The following is a 24,333-nucleotide window of genomic DNA, read 5'->3' as shown; positions in this document are numbered from 1 at the left end:
GAACCAAGGGTACCAAAACCTCCCGGGGAGACCGGCCTTGGACAAGAGAACGTTCCTCGCAAGCGGATTTTTTTCCTCATATCGCTCTTTTTAAAGACTTTGTCTCTCTTGTCTCCCAATCAAGAGAATGATTTGACTCTACCCTGTCCATCCTATCTACGCCCCGCTACCCCAACAGGTAATTAACGTGCCTCTTCACCCCCACTCCTGACTTTTCTTAAACGTGTGACCAGGCGGCCGAAAGTGTGGAACTGCTTTTAAGGAGGTGGGGTGCGGCCGGGCGCTGCCTGCGGACCGGAAGTCGAGTGGGCGAGGCTCGGAAGACGGCGGGAGGGGATTGGCTGAGCGACTCCCGCAGGCTGGGGAGAGCGGCTGCGCAGACCAGGGGCAGAGGCCTAGACTGCGGGGCAGGCGAGGGGGACAGGCCCGGGGAGGTTGGCAGGCGTGGAGTGTAGCGAGTGGCGTAGGGCAGGGGCGCCCCCGGGTCCACGATGCAGCTCCGGATGAAGCCGCTGTATTTTCCTTATATGATCGGGCCCCATGGCTGGCGGCGCCGCTGGCGGAGCCTGAGAGGATTATGAAAACTTGTCAGGCGAAATGGGGCCAGGGAACCGGGGGCTGGGAGATTAGGGTGAGCCGGTTAGGCTACGGATGAGGGAGGTTAGGGATGCCTCTGCCGCTGTAACTGTGAGCCCTGGTCGATGATGACGTGACCACTGCGCAATCTGAGTTCTGGGAACCAGGTGATGAGTGTGTGCTGAGAACGGACTGAGACCGGGCGAGCAGGAGGCGACCCGGGCAGAGAAGGGGCAGATCCCCAGCGCCAGGGCTCGGAGGCTGGCCAGGCTGCCTCAGGCTTGATTCGCGTGGTCGGTGTGGTGTGCTGCAAGGACAATGAACAAGATAAACTAAAAGGGCCAACATCGCCGGAACAGTTACCAGACCCTTAATCACTCTGTCATGCAGCAACCATTGCAACATCTCTGAGCTTTCCCAAGCAGCATGCCTTGCTCCTTTTCCATACCATATACAGAAAGGTATTCATCCCACTGGAAACATGCAGATCCTACCCAATCAGCGGGTGACTCAGAAGTCCCTTTGTTCTCTGGCTATAAAAACAGACAAGCAGGGTATATGCCCAGTAGTGGGATTGCTGGCTCGGATCAGCTCACTGCCTTGTGACCACCTAGAGGGGTGGGATAGGGAGGGTGGGAGGGACGGAGACGCAAGAGGGAGGGGATATGGGGATATATGTATATGTATAACTGATTCACTTTGTTATAAAGCAGAAACTAACACACCATTGTAAAGCAGTTATACTCCAATAAAGATGTTAAAACAAACAAACAAACAAACCAGAGAAGGAACCCACGCTCAGGGTAGGCTTTCCCTGGCTACCAGGAAGTCGGCCAGCTGTTCTTGCAGCGACCCTTCTCTTTAATAAACTCTGTCTTCCTCACATTCTGCCTTGTGTCTGGAAATTCTTTTCCAGCCTGCGCTGGGACCACACAGTTGGGAAGGGGTGGTGGGAGGCACTGAGGTGTTCTGTGAGCTGTCAGGCAATGCCTGCCCTAGAATCCTGCTTTTCAAATGCCTTTGTGGCCCTCTCACATTGTGTTTGTTTGTTTAATTTTATTAATTTATTTTTGTCTGCGTTGGGTCTTCGTTGCTGCGCGCAGGCTTTCTCTAGTTGCGGCGAGCAGGGGCTACGCTTCGTCGCGGTGCGCGGGCTTCTCACTGCAGTGGCTTCTCTTGTTGGAGAGCATGGGCTCTAGGAGCGTGGGCTCAGTAGTTGTGGTTCGTGGGCTCAGTAGTTGTGGCTTGTGGGCTCTAGAGCACAGGCTCAGTAGTTGTGGTGCATGGGCTTAGTTGCTTTGCAGCATGTGGGATCTTCCCGGACCAGGGCTCGAACCCATGTCCTCTGCATTGGCAGGCGGATTCTTAACCACTGCACCACCAGGGAAGTCCCTATTTGTTTGTTTTATAGTCCAAAGTTTTTATTATGAAAACTTTTGAACATACAGGAAAGTGGAAAGACTTCTACAGTGAACACCCATATATTCACCACCTGTATTCTACAGTTGTTAACATTTTGCCATATTTGCTGTATCACTTCCCTCCATCTGTTCTTCCATCAAACCATCTTTTTTTTTTTTTTTTTTTTTTTTTTTAATGCAGATCTTAGTACACTTCACCCAGAAATACTATGACTCATGTTAGGAGGTCAGTATTTGTTTACAGTTCTTTTAAGGCAAAATCTCCATGGGGTCAAATGTACAAATCTTAAATTGGATGAGTTTCACAAGTGCATATACTCTTTTAACCCAAACTACTCTCAGCTTTCAAAATATAATTTAGAACATGTCCATCGTTACAGAAAATTCCTTCATTTCCCATTTGTTCTCCCAGTTATCCACAGTTCCCTTTTACTCACCATCTTTTGTAATTTGACCCTCTGGTTTATTCCTTTTCTTTCTTCTGTTGCTTTGATTTGAGCAAATCCAGGAAATTGACAGTCGTCAATTCAATACATGAATTCTGAGGCTATTGACTTTAAAAAGTATGTATGCTCCTTTTTCACAAGAAGTGTATATAGTCAGTGGAATTTGGACTTTGAATAAATCAAAACTTCCCACATACCTGATGATTTTTTTTCACCTTCATATTCTGGATGATGAGCAAAGAGCATAGAAAAATAAAAGCTACCATCTATGAGCACTGTGTGCCCACCATGCACCAGGCACTTATGTATGCTGTTTATAATTCATATACTCAGGCAATATGATAATTGTTATATAAAACTGAATAACATACAATTCATATAACAGACAAACCCAAATTAAGGCACCTTCTGCAACCCCATGAAATAGGTAAGAGTTTTTTCTTTCTCATTTTATAAATGAGGAAGCTTAGACCCAGAGAAACCAAAGAATTTGCCAAGGCCTCAAATCTAGATTTGCTGAATTATAGGTTTGAACTCTTGATTCTCAGAAGCCCAAGGCCCATGTTGTTTGTCCAGGGCTTATGGCATGTGGAACGTAGAAGCGGAGGTAGAAAAAGAGACAGGTATCATTAACTAAGGTATATGTTATAGAAAACAGGAAAGGAGGTGAATGTTAAGTTAATCTTCCTCGGTGGAAGAAATAAAGTAGTTGAAACCTTGGTAAAAGTAACATACTTGCATATGGTGGCTTGGATTAGAAGATTTATTTGCTTTTTTGGCAGGGGAAGGATCTAGGGGTATGAGGTTAAGTGTGGTTTCAGGTAGGTGGAGAAGTGAGGCAACGTGTCACTACTAGATGCTCTGCCTTTCTCAACCACGGCTCCTACAGAAAATGATTTGAATGATTATTTTCTTAATCCTTCCAAGGATGGTACAGAGCTGGTACCATTAGAGCATTAGAACTTGATTTATGTTTGAAAGCTAGTAACATAATAAAATTGAAACCAAAATGGAATTCATTAGGTGAGCCAAAACCAACACATTTTATCTCAAGCCGACACTCAGTAAACTTAAGCCAGTCAAATGTGTGTTTTGCAATGAAGAAAATAAAAATCAGAAAACATGTGCAGTGAATTATCTGTAAGTGTGAGATACAGTGGTGGAGGAAATAAACAGATCTTTAAAAGTTATGGGTTTTTCCATAAAAACTTTCTAATAGTCCAAATGCAGAGTAATTGCATCTGGTCTGTAGAACTATTGATAAGGGTATTAGCGTTCTTCAATAAGAGAAAAAGTCAGGTTCTATTCAATTTGCCCCCCCCATATATTTATTAAGAAAAGTTAAGATACCATCACTCTAAGTATCACGGTTTCCCACTCAATACCTTACAGATCACCAGCAGCAAGTCTTTCCAAATTTCCTAAGTTTTTTGTAACTAAAAATGTTATGAAAATGGATGGATTTTGAAAACCATTGGGTAAAAGTTTTACATATATAAAAAACATGTAAATCTATGTAAAGATATTTACGTAATCTCAAAGTATCATGAAGAGGAAAAGTTATCCATACACTAGAGAAATCTTGTATTACCATGACCAAGTGACCAAGCTTAACATTACCAGTAATGGGACAAACTGACATCATGCACCCTCTGGATACACTGAGGACACAACCTCACTTATGTAGGATCTCTCCAAAAAAAGTCTGACTTGAATCTAATCATAAGGAAACAATCAGACAAATCCAGATTGAGGGACATTCTGCAAAATAACTGACCTGAACTCTTAAAAAAATGTCAATGTTGTGAAAAACAAAACAGGCCAGGAATTGTATTAGATAGAGGAGATATGTGACATTTGAATGTAACATAGGATCTTTAATTGGAAACTGGATTTAAAAACAACAACTCTAAAGATCAGAATTGGGACAGTTGGGGGAACTTTCTATAAATTGCATGAGACGGTAGCATTGACATTACTTTTCCTGATTATGTTAATTATATTGTAGATATGGCAGAGATTGTCCTTTGTTCTTAGGAGGTACACACTGAAATATTTAGAGGTGAAGAGTCATGATGCTGCAACTAATTACCAAATAACTCAAAAAATGCATACATATACAGTGGCAGAGAAAGAGAGATAGCAGATGCGGCAAAGTATTACCAATTAGGGAACCTAAAGGTAGAGTATACGGTTGTTCATTGCTCTATTTTGACAACTCTTCAGTAGTTATTTAACTTTTCAAAATAGAAATTGGGAGGAAAAGTATCTTTCAATAAAGATGCAAAATTACCAGAAATAAATTATAATTAGTTCTTTTCATGTTTAACCATATATAACCAAGTATATATTGTATAACACTAAATATCTATATCAAAATTAGTTATTTTATAATTCTTAAAATCTAGACATGGGCCCTCATGAGATGTAAATGTTCTAAGACATTTAGCTCTCAGTATTTTTAGAAATGCCCTGTTATCATTTCTTTCTGTAATTATTTTTTTGAAAAAAAAAAAGGAGTAGATCAGCGTTAAGACTGGAAATCAGTGAATCTATTGTAAATCTGTAAATTCTAATGTGAAGATTTCATTAGGATTTCAGAAATAACCAGCCTCAGCCCTATCTTCTACATTTTGTGGATAATTTTCCTGTGCTTAAACTTCCTATAATACTCAAAATTAATGGTAGCTTATGCAGCAATGGCTTTAGAAGATTCAGTAACAGAAACTGGGAAAATTGGTGGAGTTGGTAGGGGCTAGGACAATGTTAACAAATGTGTAATGTAACAAATTTGTTACAAATGTAACGAATGAGTTTTCCCTCTGTATCTTAGGGAATGGTTACAGGAGGATACCAAAATCAAGTCCCTTATCTAAAATGACATGGTATTTGGATATAACCTACACACATTCTCCTTTAAGCAATCTCTGGATTAGTTATAGTACCTTATACAATGTAAATTCTATGTAAATAGTTGCTGGTACATGGAAAATTCAAGTTTTGCTTTTGGAACTTTCTGGAAAAAAATTTTTTTCAAATATTTTTGATTTGCAGTTGATTGCATCCATGGACACAGAGCCCAAGGATACAGAGGGCCTTGACTTTGAATAAATGAGACAGGTGAGTTTGCTAATCTTGAGTAGTTGGGCAAGTTATGTATGTGCACATTGTTAATCTAACTGCTTTGGTGATAACTTCAAATTTTGTTAATTAAGAAGAAGTTATTACCTTGGATGTAGTTTTGTCCTTATAACAAATACCTACTCTACAGAAAGTTCGAGTTGCCAAACAAGAACATCAGAAATGAAATGTAGACAGAAAATCGTAAATACAGACACTGATTTACCAAACTTATTTTAAGTTTACCCCAGGTCTAGGTGTGTTCCAAATAGCTTAAGATGTTGTCACAGACCTAAGTGAAGGATATATACAGTTGACCCTTGAACAGCATGAGTTTGAGCTGCACGAGTTCATTTATACGCAGAATTTTTTCAGTAGTAAATACTACTGTACTGCATGAGCAGAGGTTGGTTGGAACCTCCCATATGGAGGGCTGTCTATAAATTATATAGAGACTTTTGACTGTATGGAGGGTGGGCTCTCCTACCCCCCATTCAAGGGTCCAGTGTATTTGTCTTTGTTCCTCTACCTGTTTGAAGGTTATTTGCAGTGTCTATTTCCTTACCAAGCCTTAGAATTTCATTTAGTAATACAGGCATACCTCATTTTATTCTGCTTCACTTTATTGCATTTTGTTTTGTTTTGTTTTGGTTTGTTTTTCATTGAGTATGTGGCAGCCCTGCTTGGAGCAAGTCTACTGGTGCTGTTTTTCCAACAGCATTTGCTCACTTTGTGTCTCTGCGTCACATTTTGGCAATTCTTACAATATTTCAAATTTTTTCACAATTATTATATTTGTTATGGTGATCTGTGATCAGTGATCTTTGCTGGTACTACTGTAATTGTTTTGGGGTGCCACAAACCGCGCCCATATAAGATGGCAAACTTAATCGATTATCTTGTGTGTGTTCTGACTGCTCCACTGGCTGGCTGTTTCCCTGTCCTTTCCCTGTCCTCAGGTCTCCCTATTCCCTGAGACACAACAGTATTGAAATTAGGCCAACTCATAATCCTGCAGTGGCCTCTTAAGTGCTCAAGTGAAAGGAAGAGTCACACATCTCTCACATTATATCAAAAGCTAGAAATGATGAAACTTAGTGAGGAAGGCATGTGGAAAGCCAAGATAGGCTGAAAGCTAGGCCTTTTGCAAACATTTAGCGAAGTTGTGAATGAAAAGGAAAAGTTCTTGAAGGAAATTGAAAGTGGTACTCCAGTGAACGCACAATAATAAGAAAGCAAAACAGCCTATCGCTGATACAGAAGTTTTCATGGTCTGGATAGAAGATCAAGCCCATCACAACATTCCCTTAGGCCAAACCCTGGTCCAGAGCAAGGCCCTAACTCTCTTCAGTTCTGGGAAGGCTGAGAGAGGTGAGGAAGCAGTGGAAGAAAAGTTTGAAGCTAGCAGAGGTTGGTCCATGAGGTTTAAGGAAAGAAGCCATCTCTATAGCATCAAAATACAAGGTGAAACAGCAAGTGCTGATGTAGTAGCTAAAGCAAGTTATCCAGAATCTAGCTAAGATAATTAATGAGGGTGGTTAGACTAAACAACACATTTTCAATGCAGACAAAACAGCTGTCTATTGGAAGAGGATGCCATCTAGGACTTTCATAGCCAGAGAGGAGAAGTCAATGCCTTACTTCAAAGCTTCAAAGGACAGGCTGACTATCTTGTTAGGGGCTAATGGAGCTGGTGACTTGAAGTTGAAGCCAATCCTCACTTACCTTTCTGAAAATCTTAGGATCCTTAAGAATTATGCTAAATCTACTTTGCCTGTGCTCTATAAATGGAACAACAAGCCTGGATTACAGCATATCTGTTTACCACATGGTTTTCTGAATATTTTAAGCCCATTGTTGAGATCTCCTGCTCAGAAGAAAAGATTGCTTTCAAAATATGACTGCTTATTGTCAAAGCACCTGGTCACCCAAGAGCTCTGATGGAGAGGTACAGTGAGATTTATGTTGTTTTCATGCCTGCTAACACAGCATCCATTGTGCAGCCCATGGATCAGGGAGTCATTTTGACTTTCAAGTCTTATTGTTTAAGATATACATTTTGTAAGGCTATAGCTGCCATACATAGTGATTTGAGAAGATTAATTTTGAAAGATGTTCTACTGTGGGTAAAATGCTATCAAACACCATTGCATGCTACGAGAAATCGTTCATGAAAGGAAGAGTCAATAGATGTGGCAACTTCATTGCTGACTTTTTTTTTCTTTAATTTTATTTATTTATTTATTTTTATACAGCACATTCTTATTAGTTCTCTATTTTATACATATTAGTGTATAGATGTCAATCAGAATTGCTGCAGCCACCCAACTTTCAGCAACTACCACGCTGATCAGTCAGTAGCCATCAACAGAGGCAAGACCCTCCACCAGCAAAAAGATTAAGACTTGAAGGTTCAGATGATGGTTAGCATTTTTAAGCAATAAAGTATTTTTAGATTAAGATATGTATATTTTTTTTAGACATAATGCTATTGCATACTTCAGTATAGTGGAAACATAACTTTTATATGCACTGGGAAACCAACAAATTCATGTTACTCACTTTATTGTGATATTCACTTTATTGCAGTGGTCTGCAACCAAACTGGCAGTATTTCCAAGGTACCTGCCATAACCTGTATAACCTGAGGTGTAACCATGCAGGCCCCTATTGGTCCTTCCCTGGACAGGCCCGCCCCCTACCCCCACCCCCACGTCCTCCACCTGCCTCTTGTTGGTAGAAAAACTTTAACCGCCTAGGCCTTCCCTGAGTTCCAAAGAGCAAACTTAATCAGAGAATGAGAAAATGCAGAAACAAAAGAAAACAGTCAAGACAAAAATAATAACAGTTTAGCCACTGAACAAAGTCAAGGACCTTTAGTTCCTCCTCAAGGGCTATAGATAATATTCTGAGCCAAGTCCTTTGAGCTGTTTTGCAGATACTGAAACTGCCACCAGGTGGGAGAAGTTAACTTCGTGCTGCCCACAAGCACATAGACCCCAGACCAGCTGGAACCAGAAGGTTGGTGATGTTGACTCCTGATTACTTCACCACCAACCAGTCAGAAGAATGTCTAGGAGCGGATCAGGTACCCTGAGACCCTCTGCCTCACCCTGTCTTTCAAAGCCTTTCCCTGAAATCCATCTGGAGTTCAGGTTTTTTGAGCATTAGCCACCCATACTCCTTGCTTAGCCCTGCAGTACACTGCACTTTCCTTCCCCACGGCCCCATGTTGGTAGATTGGCTTTACTGTGTGCAGGCGAGCAGACCCAAGTTTGGTTCAGTAACGGTACCTCCTTGGTTCTAAGTTTACCCTGCAAAATGCTAATATTGGTGGAAGGGGACAACACTGTGTTGATGCCCTTCAGCCAAACGCCTCCTGGCACACACCTGTCTGTGAACAGGCTGGGTTTAACGCTGTTGCAACAGGAAGTCTGCACATCACGGGCACACCTTGGGGAAGTGAGGGGCAGCTCAGTGAGAGGGTGTTGGACGTTGGGCTTTGGTTAGGTGATTTGGGGAGTCCAGAGATGCAGAGGTTCACTCTGGATTGTGTGCTGTTCAGAAGTAGGGTCAAGTCTTTGATTAGCTATTTCAGCATGATCCTATCTAGAAGGAGGGAAGATTGGAGCTAGACTAAAGCTGCAACTGGTGAAGAAGCTGCAGTCACCCATTAGCCAGGAGAGGGGTGTTTGGTATCGTGTGGTTTGCACAGAGATCTTGTGTTTGTGTTTAGACAAAACTGTGACGTAGTCTTGTGTTGTCTCCCTTCATTAGTCAGAGTGAGCTTGTCTGATGTGGTTTTGTAAGATTGTGTGCAGAAGGAGATCACCAGGGCCTAGCTGGGAGCACCAGGCCAGCTTCTGCCACCACCCAGACCTACCTCTAAGTGTCAGACCAGGACCCAGATGTCGGCTGCTTTGTTCTTTCTCTACTGTTACTACATAAGTGTATGCTGTCTGAAATTTGGCTCTTGGCACACAGTTTTCCTGTTGAGGTCCTGAAGCTAGGCGCTTACCTTGCTGGGAATGAGGTGGAGGCTTTCCTGAAGAGAGGTTATTCTTCCACCAGCCACCCAGAAGTTTGTCCATCCTTAAGTTGGAAGTTGGGCTCCAGAGGTAACTTTTCAGCTGATCAGTATGTTGTGAACACATTTCTGTATCATGAAATATTTCAATAGGGTTCCCTAATGATGGGTGTTTAAGGGCACCTTCCCTGGAGATGTCTTATCCTGTACATTTGGGTGAGGTTGGTTATGTGAGTTCTTATAAAGATTTCCAGGTGATTTTTGTGTGTGCTCCTCTAGGTAATAAACAGTCTACCAACGTTTCCATACAAATGTTCAGTTTCTAGGCTGTCTGTTCTGCTCCAATGGTCAAATTTTCTATCTCTGTGCCAGTTTCCCTCATCTGAAGTTTTATAGGAAGTCTTGGTACGTACTAGGGAAAGCTTCCCCGCTTTGCTTCAGGAGCCTCTTCCTTATCCTTGGGCCTCTGCTCTTCCATATAAATTTTAGAATTAGCTTGTCAGTTTTCACCAAAAAAAACTGTAGTGAGATGGATTTTAATCTACGGACCAACTTGGGGACAACTGACATTTCTGTGGTATGGAGTCTTCTTATCTGTGAAATATATTTCTCCAATTTTTAAATGTTACTGTTAATGTTTTTCACTTATATATAAGATCCTCCATACAGATCTTGTAAATATTTTCCCCACTGATTTGTAATGCCACCTCTACCATTTACAAAGTTATACATATGAGTCTATCTCTGGGCTCTCTGTCCTATTCCGTTGATCCACTACACCAAAACTGCCTTGTTTGAGTTGTGTAGCTCAGTAAGTCTTATTTTATAGGGAAAGTCTCTCTCTACCCCAACTTGCAGGCTGTAGTTTGCCAAACCCTGGTTTAAATGATCATGAAGCATCTCTGAATATAGGCCCCTGAATAGTTTCTTAAGCATTAAAAATTAACTTTTCAGCCAATGTGTAGTTACAGAGTTTTAAATTTCATTTAAATTTGTCACACCACTTTTTTCAAAAGTATTTATTTCCACAAATTTTTATTCACAGCTGAATATTACAGTAACTAATACAAGCAATTTTTATAAACAAAGGTGTAGTTTACAGATTTGGTCAAAGTGGAAAAATATTTTTATTAGTAGTATTTCTTCTCCATTGTTAGATTCACCCATGAATATGATGGGATCCCCTTCAGTGAAGAAGTCCTTCATCCAAACATCAGTTGGGAGCAAAATGTTATAGTCAAATCTGGATTATTCTGATACGGTATCACTTTAGAAAGTAGTTTAAATTCATTTTTGATTGACCCCCTTTATTAAAATTAGAAATTTTTTCAGGAAAAGCAATCTTGAGTATCTATCTAATGACCTTTATAATAAGAAAAAGTCCTATGGTATTGGCATCCACCTCTAATTTCCTATACTCCCCAACTCTCTATGGTACCGATGTGTACAAAAAGTGAATTATGGCTATTTGGGTCATGCAGCAAATAATTTGAGAAACTGCAGAGAAATATACTATGAGGACAATCTACAGTGTCCTGCCCCATGCTGTCATACTTTAGTAACTGTTGAGTCATTGGGCATTATACAAGTGCTTCAACTTAGGATGCCCTTGGCGCCTCAGAATGAATGAAAACAGATTTACTGTATGTAAAAGAAATGGATTCTAATGCATTTGTTACTATAATCTTAATGCATTAAGTGAAGCTCTAAGTAAATATTTGATGAACTGATGGTAGCAGTGTTAATTTTTTTTAAGTTTTCCAAGTTCCTCGTTTTGTCTGTTTTGTTTTGTTTTTACAAAAGCTTTAAAATTTAGTACAGGAAAGGGAAGAAAGTCGTATTGATATGCTTCATAAAAAGGGGGGAAAAGCCTATTTTCCTTTGGGTCTGATCTGCTTGCTGGGTACCATAAGTCTAACTGCAGCTGTGATGGCACAGGGAGAATGTAGGTGATATGCATGTAGGTGATATGCTTGTCAGCCTCGCAACGAACACACATTACTCTAGGTAGACAGATAGGTCCCATATAATACTTAAAATACAAATTGTTTACTCTAAGTATTTGATTCTTAAGTAGTCTTTAAAATGCTTCTCATGTTTCAAAAGACAGATCAAAACACCACCAGGACGTTATGCTGAACATGAAAATTCCTCCCACAGAAACACTTATTTCAGAGAATTGATGTCAGTTACCTTAGTAACTGCCAAAGGCACATAGTGAGAAAAGTGACAACTAAATTTAAAATATTAAAATATAAAGACAGATATTTGGTTTAGAATTCAAAACTTTACGTTGAATTAAGTTATTTAAATTAAGTCATTATTGATTTCACGAAGTTGGAAAATGAATTGAACTGACTTTAAAAAAAATGCAAGGAAGAAAAATGCTAACATATTAAAGATGCTTCTTCCAGTTGCCAAGTGTTACATTAAATAGGGCAGATCTAAACATTAAGTAACTGATTACTGTATTCCTTTATTCCTGGTGTCTATAAAAGAGTACTTGTTTTTTAAGTATATATAGATCAAGTACAGCTCCAGTGAAATACCTTTACCTTCGGAAGAGGAGAACTAAACCTGCATTTCTTAGGCTAAGTAGAGGACTATTCACGAGGTTCCCCCACCCCATTTATTCTACGTGCCAAGCGTTTATTCAGTGAGTCCTTGGCACCCAGTGATTAACCAGTGACAGCAGAGGGAGTAACCCAGAGGGATGGAGAGGATGAGGGTGTAAGACAGCACGTAGGACAGGAAGCCGTTGCATTTATGGAATCACTGCTTTTTACACTCCTTAGCACTCTAACAAGGCATTTTTGGTTCTCGAAGATTAAGAACAGGCCTTACATGAAGCCAAGTTTTAAACTAAAGTGCAGTAAAAAGCAAGTTACACATAATAAACAACTTTAAAAAGAGGCAGCCACGGACTCAACTGGTTTAGACTGGCCTTCCAAAGCTAGTCAGCATGTGGGTTGTTGAAGGGTGTGGTCAGGGATGTCATATCATGTAACTCTAGCTGGGAAGGAAGGGAAAGGCACAGCTCTGCGTGGACACCTAAGAGAAGCCGGGACGTGCAACGTGGAGGTCGAGGGGATCATGCCGACAACTTGGGTTGGGACGTGCTGGGCAGCGGTCTTCGCCCGGGGGCTGTGCCTCGTCCTGCCCAGCGGGCGAGGAGAGCTCCGCGCACAGGATTGTTTAGGGCTCGGAGTGTGTTGTGTTTCCAAGAGCCTTTTAAGCTGAGAGGCTGAGTAAGAGAAGGTGGCGGGGTGTGGGGGCTCTACTTGTACTCTGTGGAGAAATTTTTTCTTCTTGATGCAACATAGAGGCTCTTCTATGATTTGCAAACACCATCTGTTCCTGTCATGGGAGCAGCATACTGTTATCTACCAGAAATATGAAAAAAATAGTAGAAGACTGTAAACAACATGTAGGATTTTCTAATTGAATGCTTGCTTTAGAAGAGACAAAAAATTATAAAAGTAGCAAACAAATAAATTCATTGTAATATTATCATTGAATATTCTTTAAATTTCCCCATAAACCCATTGAATATTCTTTATTCTTTACAATTCATTGTAAAATTCATTGTAATATTATCATTGAAACTTCTTTAAACCCTTATTTCAAAGCAGAGATATTTACAGTTTTTTGTGGTAAATTTGAAAAGTGTTGAAAATAACCTGAAAAGGGAAAGTTGACATAAGCTTCTCTCCCTTTAAAAAGAACACACACACCCACAAACACCCAAAAGTTTTGGATAATAATTTAATAATACCTGAACTGATTTTTAAAAAAGGCTTTTCAAATAGTCTGATCCTCAAGATGAAGTTTGTTTTCCTTACTCTTTTAGTTATCTGGAATTACTAGCGCATTATGTAATGTTCTTTTTGGAGGTATAATGGCAATAAGGGATTAAAGGCTTTTATCCTGACTTGTTTGGTTTTTAATCTGTAAATAAGACTTGTTATTCTTTTCTAACATTTAGCTTACACAGACTTTTGTGAAAGTTTTGTTGACTCAGGAAGTGCATGGATTAGCATCGGAAACGTAAAGAATATCTTTCTGTTTGCTCACATTTTTCGTTTGGGACTGCAGCATTTTTAGCGTAATTCTTCCGTAAATTCATGACTACACAAGTGGGTTTGAGTACGTTAGGGACTGAGTCTTCTAATTTTATTTCAGAAACCAATAATCAAACTTTTAGTCTGGAGGTCAATTACACCATTGTCTCTGCATCACCAGGCATTAAAAAATATCTTTGGGAAACTTCTCAGAAGGCCCAGGTCTGTATATTTGTCCTCAAGACATCTCCCCATAAACCCATCCACACCTACGGTTTGTTGACGGGGGGAAATGTCACTCACTATATGACAGTGTCATGGTTATTAGTACCATTATTTGTTAAAAGTCCTCTGAAGGCAGTTTATGTGACTTACATATGTTTAATATCATTTTACTTTGGGCATTCTCCAGCTATGTGCAAAGATCAAAACTAGGCAGTTTCCATTTTATAGACTGGCATCTTTTATATGGCCCATGGGGACTGCTTGGTGGCTGTAGATCATGATGTATATTTGTTTAGACCGAAATCATACTTTAAAAAAATCTTCCATATTTCAAGTGTTTTTATTCTGAGCAGTAGGTACAAAATAAAATAACAGATGTGTCTTATTCTGTATAGTTCACTCTGCACAGGTTCTCAACCTCTGATCTGATCTACTTTTATAGATTTAACAGATCCTTAAATTCACTTTACTGTACTGTATACTTCCTTCTGGCAATCGAGCTTTGGCACATGCGTTTTCAGACTTCATTGAGGAACTCCAGATTGAGACACGCTGGAATGTGGATTGAGTCCATGGTCAGAGAAGATGGATTAAATGGGAACAAAACGGGAAACGTGTGCTTGAAGTCTAACAGCAGGTGCTGAGGGTCATTCCGCTCTTGCAGTTGTGCCTGTGGGGAAGAATAAGATGACGTAAAATATTTCCTATGCCTAAAAATGGCCAGTTTTGGTGAACTCACAAAAATGAATCACAGGAATATTTATGTTACAATAACTGGGTAGGACTTCAGGAGAATGTGGTCTCCCTCTCCCTGAGGTATTTAGCAAGGAGCGAAGATCTGGTTTAGGCTTGTTGGAGATCATATGACTTTAACTCCTCTCCCAATTCTAGCATTCTTTAAAAATTTTCCATCTAAGGGAGAACAGAAAAATATAGTTCAGGTGCAAATCATATGGCGAGGCAGTATGGTGAAGTGGTTAAGGCCATGGGCTCTGGAGGCGGATAACCTGAGCTCTAATCCTGGCACCACCCTGGGTGAGTTCCTGAACCTCTCTCTGCCTCAGTTTCCTCATCTGTAAAAAGGAATGGGGAGACTGACATCACACAAAATGACAGAGCAGGAACCTCCAGGGGTCAGTCCCTCCACTGAAGCAACCACTGAGCTAGAAAAAGCAACTGGCATCAACTATCTTGTAACTCTGTAACCTGGCTGGACACTTACAACAACCAGGAGAGTGCCTGATGAAGGGAGAGCCTGCTCATCTTTGCTAAGAGATCAGTGTGCATCAGCTACCATCCCCCATTCTCCAGCCCCACTGCAGCTGTAGGGATAGTAACCCACAGTCCTGGAGCAGCTGGCTGGTGCCAGGGTAGGCAGTGAGATCTTGTCTTTCAAAAATCTGGGGTTGTGCACTTTGGTTGGTCTGGCAGTTCCCTGAAGGACTGGCACAGATGCCTGCCTTGATTTTGGCTCTCTTGGGATGCAGTAGCTCCCTCCAGCAGCATCAATTGGAAGATTTAAAGGGATAGAGCCCATCTCCTTTTCCCTTTATTTGGAGCCAGATATAGGAAAAGTATAATAACTAAAATGAAAATTTTCATTTAGTTCACTAAAGGGGTCTAACAGCAGACTTGAGCAGGCAGAAGAAATGACCAGTGAAACAGAAGATAAAGCAACTGAAATTCTTCAGTTTGAGGAGTGGACAGAAAAAAGGGTGAATAAAAATGAACAGAGCCTGAGGGACCTGTGGGACACCATAAAGTGTACCAATATATACATCCTAAGAGTCCCAGAAAGAAAGGGACAGCAAACTACTGGAAGAAATAGTGGCTGGATTCCCAAATCTGATGAAAGATATATTTCTCTCTATATATATCTCCAAGAAGCTCAACAAACTCCAAGCAGAAAAACCTCAAAGAGATTCACACTGAGACACATCATAGTCAAAATTTCAAACCCCAATGACAAAGAAAGAATCCTGAGAGCAGCAAGAGAGAAGTGACTTATCACATAACAAGGTATCCTCAATAAGAGTAAAAGTGGGTTTCTTATCAGAAACCATGGAAGCCAGAAGGCAGAGGTGATATATTTGAAGTCCTGAAATTTCTTCTTTCTGTCAACCAAGAATTCTATATCTGGCAAAACTATCTTTCAAGATTGAAGAATTACAGTCAGCCCTCTGTGTCCATGGGTTCTGCATTTGTAGATTCAACCAACCATGGATCAAAAATATTTTTAAAAACTGCAGGGCTTCCCTGGTGGCACAGTGGTTGAGAATCTGCCTGCCAATGCAGGGGACACGGGTTCGAGCCCTGGTCTGGGAAGATCCCACATGCCGCGGAGCAACTAGGCCCGTGAGCCACAACTACTGAGCCTGTGCGTCTGGAGCTTGTGCTCCGCAACGAGAGGCCGCGACAGTGAGAGGCCCGCACACCGCGATGAAGAGTGGCCCCTGCTCACCACAACTAGAGAAAGCCCTCGCACAGAAACGAAGACCCAACACAGCAAAAATAATAAATAAATAAATAAATAAATTTTAAAAAATTTGCAGAAAGTTCCCAAAAGTAAAACTTGGATTTGATACATGCTGGCAACTATTTACATAGCATTTACATTGTATTCGGTACTATAAGTAAGCTAGAGATGATTTAAAGTGTACAGAGGATGTGCATAGCTTACATGCAAATACTATGTCATTTTATATAAATGGCTTGAGCATCCACAGGTTTTGGTACCCACGGAGGTTCTAGAACCAATCCCCCCCAGGTACTGAGGGACAACTAAGTCATTTCCAGATAAACAAAAGCAGAAGGATCTGGTTACCAGTAACTAAAGTAAGTCCTTAGGCTGAAATGAAAGGACGTTAGACAGTAGCTCAAAGCCATAAGAAATCAAGCCATAAGAAGAAATAAAGAACACTCACTGTAAAGCTAACAACATAGGTAAATGTAAAAGCCAGCATTATACTTTTGGTTTGTAGCACCTTTTCTTGTATGATTTATACAAATGCAGAAAATAATTATAAATCTCTGTTAATGGGTACACATGTATAACAGATGTGATCTGTGACAATAACAATATAAGGGCAGAGGGATGGAGATGTATAGCAGCAGAGTATTTGTGTACTATTGACACTAAGTTGGTATTACTTAAACTAGGTCGTTATAAGTTGAAGATGTGAATAGTGATCACCACAGTAACCACTAAGAAAATAACTAAAAAATATACAGAAAAGGAAAGTAGGGAATCAAAATGATACACTCGCTACAAGAAATAAACACACAAAAAGGCAGTGATGGAAGAATTGAAAAACACAAAACATATTAAGACATCCAGGAAACAAGTAGCTAAATGGCAGAAGTAAATCCTTTATCAGTAATACTTTAAATGCAAATTTAAAGGCAATTAAAAGGCAGAGGTTGGCAGAATGGATTGAAAAAACATGATCCATCTACATGCTATCTACAAGAGACAGTTTAGACACACAAAAAGTTTGAAAGTAAAAGTTTGATAAAAGACATTCCAAATAATCAGAAAAGAGCTGAAATGGCTATATTATTGTCATACAAAATATACTTTAAATTAAACAAGTTTACAAAAGACAAAGGAGGACATTATATATCTGTAAAAGGCTCAATCTATCCAGAATATATAAGAGTTACAAATATACATGCACCTAGCAACAGAGCTCAAAATACATGAAACAAGAATAGACAGAATTAAAGGGAGAAACAGTTCTATAATAATAGTTGGACACTTCAATACCCCATTTTCAATAATGGATAGAACCACCATATGGAAGATCAACAGCAAACAGAGGCCAAAGAACACCACTATAAACCAGTTAGACTTAACAAACATATACATGACCAATTTGGAGTTATCCCCAGAATGCAAGGGTGGTTCAACATACAAAAATACAAGACTGATATTCCTGTGTATGTATATACCTCATGCATTGCTGGTGGGAATCCTTTGGTGTGTTTAACAATCCCCTTAAATTTACATTCTTATAGGTCAGCATATTCTGTCCTCACCACCCAAGTAAATGGTTTGCTTTAATAAGCAACTTGTATTTATCCTACATAAGGTTCAAGTACAGGAGGATGGCATGGATTGTCCGAGCCTTTCCTCTGAGCACTGTCTAGGGAGAAACAGAACATAGAACTCTAGCAAGAAAAACAAAACAAAACCAAAAAACCATTTTTTGAAAGAATTGCTGGACATGGGAATTGACTGCTAAGGAAGACTCAGAATCTGACTGTACATGTCTCCAGAGAATATCTGACCAACTTCCATTGTCTTTTTCCTACTTCCTTAATTCAAACCCAAGTCTGACTTGGCTCATATTCTTTGACCTTTGGCCTGAACTCTTCTGTAAACAGTGCCAATTTATAAGCAGTTATAGCTCTCCCTCTAATGTATGTTTCAGGTATTTAAAGACAGAAAAGACTTTCTAAATCTGCACTTTGCTTTGTGTAAATTCTCAACTCTCCATAAAAACAGTAGCGGGTCAGAGAACTCAATGGCTTCTGTCGTCAGTCTTTTCAGCAGCTGACTATACAATATCCGTGTTGGTGGCTCTCCGCCTGCTTCTCTGTGATCCCAGTCTTTAATAAACCACTGCATTTCCCCCACTGCCTTTAAGAGAACACCCTCCCTTGATCTTCAGCCTCTATTCTCTACTTATACATGATGCTCAAGTTAATTTATTCTTTTTCTGCCTCTTCCTCTGATTACTTTTCCCCATTTCATTTTATCCTTGTTTCATATTGACAATTACTTCACAGGCTAAAGAGGTTGTTTAAAAGTTTGAGAAAGTATTAGGTCTCCTCAAAATGTTACCCACATATACTAATGGGAGAAATGCTCCTCGTGTTTTGGGTAATCTTGATGTGACTCAACATTTACATGCTGTCTGCTACAGCGCCCACAAAGGTTAGGCACTCAGCCCAGATCACCTAGGGCTCAGCTTAGGCAGCTCATCTTCTTTTCTTTTTGAAATAGTGATCTTGGGGTCTTCTTATTTAGTTATTTATTTATTTTTGGCTCTGCTGGGTCTTCGTTTCTGTGCGAGGGCTTTCTCTAATTGTGGCAAGTGGGGGCCACTCTTCATCGCGGCGCGCGGGCCTCTCACTATTGCGGCCTCTCTTGTTGTGGAGCACAGGCTCCAGACGCGCAGGCTCAGTAGTTGTGGCTCACGGACCTAGTTGCTCCACGGCATGTGGGATCTTCCCAGACCAGGGCTCGAACCCGTGTCCCCTGCATTGGCAGGCAGATTCTCAACCACTGTGCCACCAGGGAAGCCCAGGCAGCTCATCTTTATGTAAAAATTCCCATACTCTTAAGACAGATTTAAATCATCATTTCCCGGAAATGTTTTCTTTCAAGCATATTCCTAAGGGCAAATATTGTAAGCCTTAAGAGTCAAGATTTAAGAGCTCAAGTTGTTTTCCGAAAAGAGTATTTCTTAGTTCCATTTGTGGGTAGGGTTGATATTCCTCTTACTTTGTTAATTTCATTTTGTGCTATAGTTTAGTAACATGCTAGTGGCAAATGAACTACTTAGACAATGTCTAAGATCTGAGAGGCAGAGGTGATTGACGTTCAGTCTTCTGTGCGTATATGATAAGCAATTCATGGGTGGTGTGGCTCATATTTACCTAAAGAGAACACCTAAAAATGTAAGGTCTTCTAGAATGTAACGTTATTTCATTAGTAAAGAGAAGCAAGGTTAAAATCTAAACTACCAATTCTTTTATTTGTTGTTCACTAGGACTTTATAAAATTGATTAATATTTTAAAACTCACCTGGATTGTTCGTATAAAGGCCACTGTTACCCGTTCTTCAAATTCATTCAGGGGAGTATAAAGGTTCAAAATTTTGACAATCTGTTGGAATAAAAACAAAAGTTCAGCACAGAGCTAAGTGAACATAAGACAACTTTTGAATTTTAAAGAACATATGACATTGGCACAGGAGGACACTTCTCTTTAGGCAAGATCCACAGTTTAGATACAGCTGGCCTGATGTTTAGGGGCCTACATTTAGTAAACTAGAGTCCGGAAGCTCTGCCTGGAAGATCTGAGCTCTCTTACCCCATTCCTCTCTCCCGTATACCTGCCCACCCCGCCCTCTATGCTCCATGGCTTATAAAGTAATGAGGATTTTAGGGAACTGCTGCCTGAAGCACTCAGCCTCTTATCCACGAGTAATTGAAAGGTTTCATTAAAAGAGTCCTGGGTATCTTACCTTATATAACAAAGGTCTTAACAAAGCCTTCCTACCTCCCCCCCCACCCCCAAAATCACTTACGAAGGAACAGATTTTACTCCTGTCTAAGTGGAAGCTAATCCTTTATCTGCTACCAACTGTCTGGGGGAAGTAGCCAGCCCAGGGGCAGAGCGAAGCCAGTTGCAGTCTAGGAGTAAACTTGTGAAAGCAACATTTTAAAAAGTTTCAAAACTTTCAGTGCACTTGTAGAAGGAAGCAGTTTTCCTAAGAGTTTGGGATCTCATCTCTTAGTAGTTAGTGAAGGAGGTAAGGGAATGTATGTTTACTTTGCAATGCTGAGTTTGGATTTTGCTGTTCTCTAGGTGCTGGGCAGGGAGAAGGTGCATGATTTAATTTGGAAAATCTGATTTCCTCATGCTGGTCTCATTCTGCACTACCACCCTGTGGAGGGCCCATTTCTAAACAGACACATTCATGACGGAGGGCAAGGTCACCTGTGTGTGGACAAGATTTATCTTTTTACAGACTGGTAATATCTCTGCAACCGAGTCCTAGTACAAATACAATTTTGAGGGGAAAAGGAAAGGAACATTTAAATGCCTCTAGCTAGATTCTCACTGACTTTATTTAAAATAATGTAAATGGATGCTAAGTGAAAACAGGACCATAATGGAATCATAGCTGTAAAGAAAACAATTTAATGCCAAATGCCAGATGCTTAAGTTTCTAGGTGAGAGACATTCCAGAATTCACTGTAAGCATTTAAAAAAGTGTGTGCCTAAGCTTGACGTTTTGTGGGTTGACTACCTTATCTTTCTACGTAAGCAAGAGACACCAGAGAGTTACTGGGAAACCGTGTCATCTTGTTTCACAGACCAAAGTAGCCTTTGGTTCATCCAGAACATCCCATCCTCTGGACCTTCAGGACTGTATCATTGGGAGCAGAAAGGGCCAGGAGTGCCACACTAAGAAACAACCACCGGCAGGAACAGACTTGAAATGGAAGCTGGGTTTGCTCTGAGGCCCTCGGCTGACAGTGACCACACCTGCTGGGTGCTGAGGGCGGTGCACAGGGAACAGATGGCCTCTGCATCTTCGGGGCTTTTCTTCTTTAACTGCAGGAGCTGGGCTGCTTGGATCAGAGGTTCCATGGTCTCAGCAACTTCCCTCTGGTGCAGGTTTCTTCCCCGAAGCCACTCCTCCAGCTGACTTATATTGTACCTTAGACACAGGAAAAGTGAGTTCTGTTAAACCTGGCCGCCTACTTCACTGGGAAGAGCTCACCTCTTGTGTTTATTTTGCAGGCCAGCTGCCGTTAGTGTTATCATTCTCCTCATCTTAACTGTCCCACATGGGCAAAAGCGTGAAAAGTACCTGGCACTCGATAACTTTTTGTGAAATGAGTGGGTGCTTAAAATCAAGCCAAGATGAAGTATCTAAAGTGTCTGTACTAAGTTAATGAGAAAAAAAGGCATTAACTATATTGAATTAAAACAACTTACCATTTAACATTCGCAAACATGTTTGTACTTCCCTGCGAGCCTTCGTGCCTCTTGGGTCATTCATTTTTCTCTATGACCTATCCACCTCATATTTACAACCTTCATATCAAAGTATGTAAGTGTGTTTAAGCGCTGAACTAACTTGTTTACCGGGTCACCATCTCAGTGTGTGATGAATTTCACCAACCGATAAGAAGGTGATGGATCTGAGTCTCATACTGACTGTGACAAGGACGCTCAGTTGCATTTGGATTTCAGTTTCAGAGACAAGTGTCCCGTGCCCGACTGGGGCTGGTGCGTGCCGGGCCAAGGCGCCTCTCGTACCTGAGCTGCATGCCTGTGCTCCAGGAGCAGACGTCCTTCCTCAGAAGCAGGTTGTTGAGCGTCACCGCGTTGATCATGTAGAAGAGCTGTTTGAACACCTGCAGGATGATCTCGGGGTCCAGGCCCTGGTCGCACATGACTGTGTGGAAGGAATTCATCTGGCGGATGACGGCTTCCAGGCAGTAGGAGTTATCTCCATCCGCCAGGCTGGAGGTGCGCTTCCGGTAGCCCGTGGGCTTCACCCCAGACAGACCCTGAATGCTCTCGTTCTCCAACATGGCAGACACTGAAAGAAAAGCATGATTAGAGAAGCTGCATGTTCCCAAAGAAGATCTGTTTTCGGGTCACTGAGATCACACAGTACTCAGGGCTTTGGCAGTGATCCCACCCAGAGGTGAACAAGGTCGACGTGCTCAGGAACTTACAGCATTTGGCATGGAATTTCTAAACTGTTGATTTCTACACAGAATAGGACTTCCACATAGAAATCTTGGACTAAACCTGTGGACCAAATTTTTGCGTAAATTTATTGGTGATGGGATAGAGGTAAAAGGCACGTACCGACTTAATTCTGTTCTGGCTTCTGTGCTGAGAGACCAAAATGGAGCAACTTGGGTGTAGTCATGGCCCAGCCACTGCCCTGGGCCTGGACCCTGAGATCAGCCTATAGGTGTTCAAATAGCTTTTCTCCATCAGCCACCGACCATGTAAATCCTAGGTGAGCTGGTCTGTCATACTTACTGCCCAGCACTTAACTACAGGTCAGGCACTTTATATTCAGTATTCCTTTTAGTCTTCCAACAACCCATTTCCTAATGAGGAAACTGAGGCATAAAGAGGTTAAATAACTTGCCCAAGGTCACCCTGCTAGGAAGTGGCAGGGCCAGGATTTGAACCCAGGTATGTCTGATTCCAGAACTGATGCTGCTAACCATCATCTTACCTGAGTCATGAAACATCCCCAGTTCTCCCTGTCTGGTGAGAATAAACTGGCGCCTCATAAGAGTCTCAGACAGGAAGAAGGATTTGGAATGAATCTTATCCCAAGGGGTATATTTCTGGATGGCATGTAGGACTCTGTCCTACTTGGAATTCACTTGTAACCTACTTGTGTTGTAAGAACCTGGGGAAAGAATTACTTACATGGTCCAGGAGACTATTTCCTCAACAGCCTGTAAGGAGCACAGTGAGCAATGCATATACGTGTCACTTTTCTCGTGACTTAAAAAATAACTGCTCTGATTTTCAAATCTGATTTCATGTTAAGTGCCCAAGTGTACTGCTTTGGACAGAATGTTTAATAAATATTTATTGCACGAGCGTTTACTACTGTGTTCATTTATATGAACATACTTAATGCGTTCCTTTCTCCATGAATAAAGTATATATATGGGCAAGCGGATTATATCTTTTCACTGTACATGCATTTACACTTTCTGAATTTATATTTATTACTTATGGAAATTAGTTTCTTTTGGGAAAAAAAAATACAGTATATTACAGAAAAAGAGATAAAGGAAAAGTGATCTATACTCTCACTACCCAAGCACCACGTGCTTTGACGGGCTGGCGCTGAAAAGTTCATAACTGCTTTTGAGCAGGTGGCACACACCTCTCCTCAGCTTCCTTCACTGGGAAGTCCTGGCTTTCTGGAGGCCGCACCTAAGATACCTGGTTCCCTAAATGTAGGGAGTGCTTACCCTCACTTCGGATCCAGTGATGAGCGCAGGAGATCTCCCGTGCCAGCTTACCTATCATTGGCTGCAACAGGCCCTCGGAGATTTTAATGAGCTGCTGGTAGATCTGAATGGAAAGGTCGCTCAGCACCTGGCGGTATTCAGTGAGGTCAAAATTCTTAAGACAGTGCTCATTCTGCTTCGCTGTATTCTGAGTCATGAAGCCCTGCAGAGGCAGATGGGTGCTGTGCTGAGGCTCTGTGGCCTGCCGTGCTCAGCAGGCCTTCTGGGCCTCCAGTCACTTTCTCAGAACCCTATTTGTGGGGCCCGATCAGGCTCTGTCTGCTAATATGATGTTCTACCAGACCCTGTCGGTTCTTTGAGGTCTCAGTGATGGCTCTTAGATTTGAAGGCAGTGTCAAAACTAAGCAGATAGAGGACTCGAAACTGCTTAATGAAAAAGGCCGCAGTCGTTTAGTCCAAATCCCTGAAGTTTCCCTAAGGTAGCAAAGTGAAGTTTGGTAGCAGGTCCAGGGAAAGAGGGAATCCATGCTTTCTGACTCTTTACCCAATTCTCTTCCCAATATACCAAGTTACCCTAAAATATTAGATTATACACAGTCCCTAAAGAAGTACCCGGGTCAGAGTATATGTTTTTTTTTTTTTGCAGTAGGCGGGCCTCTCACTGTTGTGGCCTCTCCCGTTGCGGAGCACAGGCT

The 24,333-nt window shown here is 41.2% G+C and overlaps 1 protein-coding gene, 1 long non-coding RNA gene and 2 other non-coding genes across 11 annotated transcripts in view; 3 read left to right on the top strand and 1 right to left on the bottom strand.

Moving 5' to 3' along the window:
- Window positions 1-29: 29 nt before the first annotated feature.
- LOC137203295 (uncharacterized) lies at window positions 30-23,257 on the top strand. 7 transcript variants are annotated; one of them, XR_010933032.1, is made up of 5 exons: window positions 30-178; window positions 5,498-5,563; window positions 8,502-8,584; window positions 9,385-9,681; window positions 20,475-23,257. It is a non-coding gene; the product is annotated as an uncharacterized lncRNA (long non-coding RNA). The 7 variants fall into 7 exon arrangements; XR_010933031.1 differs by having other exon boundaries at window positions 8,502-8,651; window positions 9,548-9,681; XR_010933035.1 differs by lacking the exon at window positions 9,385-9,681 and adding an exon at window positions 7,414-7,511 and having other exon boundaries at window positions 8,502-8,651.
- On the top strand, window positions 478-618 carry LOC137204277 (small Cajal body-specific RNA 17). The gene has a single exon (XR_010933507.1). It is a non-coding gene; the product is annotated as a small Cajal body-specific RNA 17 (non-coding RNA).
- LOC137204268 (small Cajal body-specific RNA 18) lies at window positions 696-777 on the top strand. The gene has a single exon (XR_010933503.1). It is a non-coding gene; the product is annotated as a small Cajal body-specific RNA 18 (non-coding RNA).
- MYO5B (myosin VB) overlaps window positions 14,198-24,333 on the bottom strand; it is a 386,602-nt gene continuing 376,466 nt past the window's right edge. For both annotated transcript variants that reach the window (XM_067699124.1, XM_067699125.1), the window contains 5 exons: window positions 23,690-23,840; window positions 21,939-22,224; window positions 21,159-21,333; window positions 19,689-19,769; window positions 14,198-14,546 (listed from right to left, as the gene is read on the bottom strand). In XM_067699124.1, the coding sequence (XP_067555225.1) occupies window positions 14,394-14,546; window positions 19,689-19,769; window positions 21,159-21,333; window positions 21,939-22,224; window positions 23,690-23,840 (846 nt within the window). In that variant the 3' untranslated portion in view covers window positions 14,198-14,393. The remainder of the gene's footprint in view (window positions 14,547-19,688; window positions 19,770-21,158; window positions 21,334-21,938; window positions 22,225-23,689; window positions 23,841-24,333) is intronic.

The sequence above is a fragment of the Pseudorca crassidens genome, chromosome 12 (genome assembly GCF_039906515.1).
Source record: "Pseudorca crassidens isolate mPseCra1 chromosome 12, mPseCra1.hap1, whole genome shotgun sequence".
Taxonomy (NCBI): Eukaryota; Metazoa; Chordata; class Mammalia; order Artiodactyla; family Delphinidae; genus Pseudorca; species Pseudorca crassidens.
Note: the sequence above shows the minus strand (reverse complement) of the source record. Positions and strands in the feature narration are given on the sequence as shown.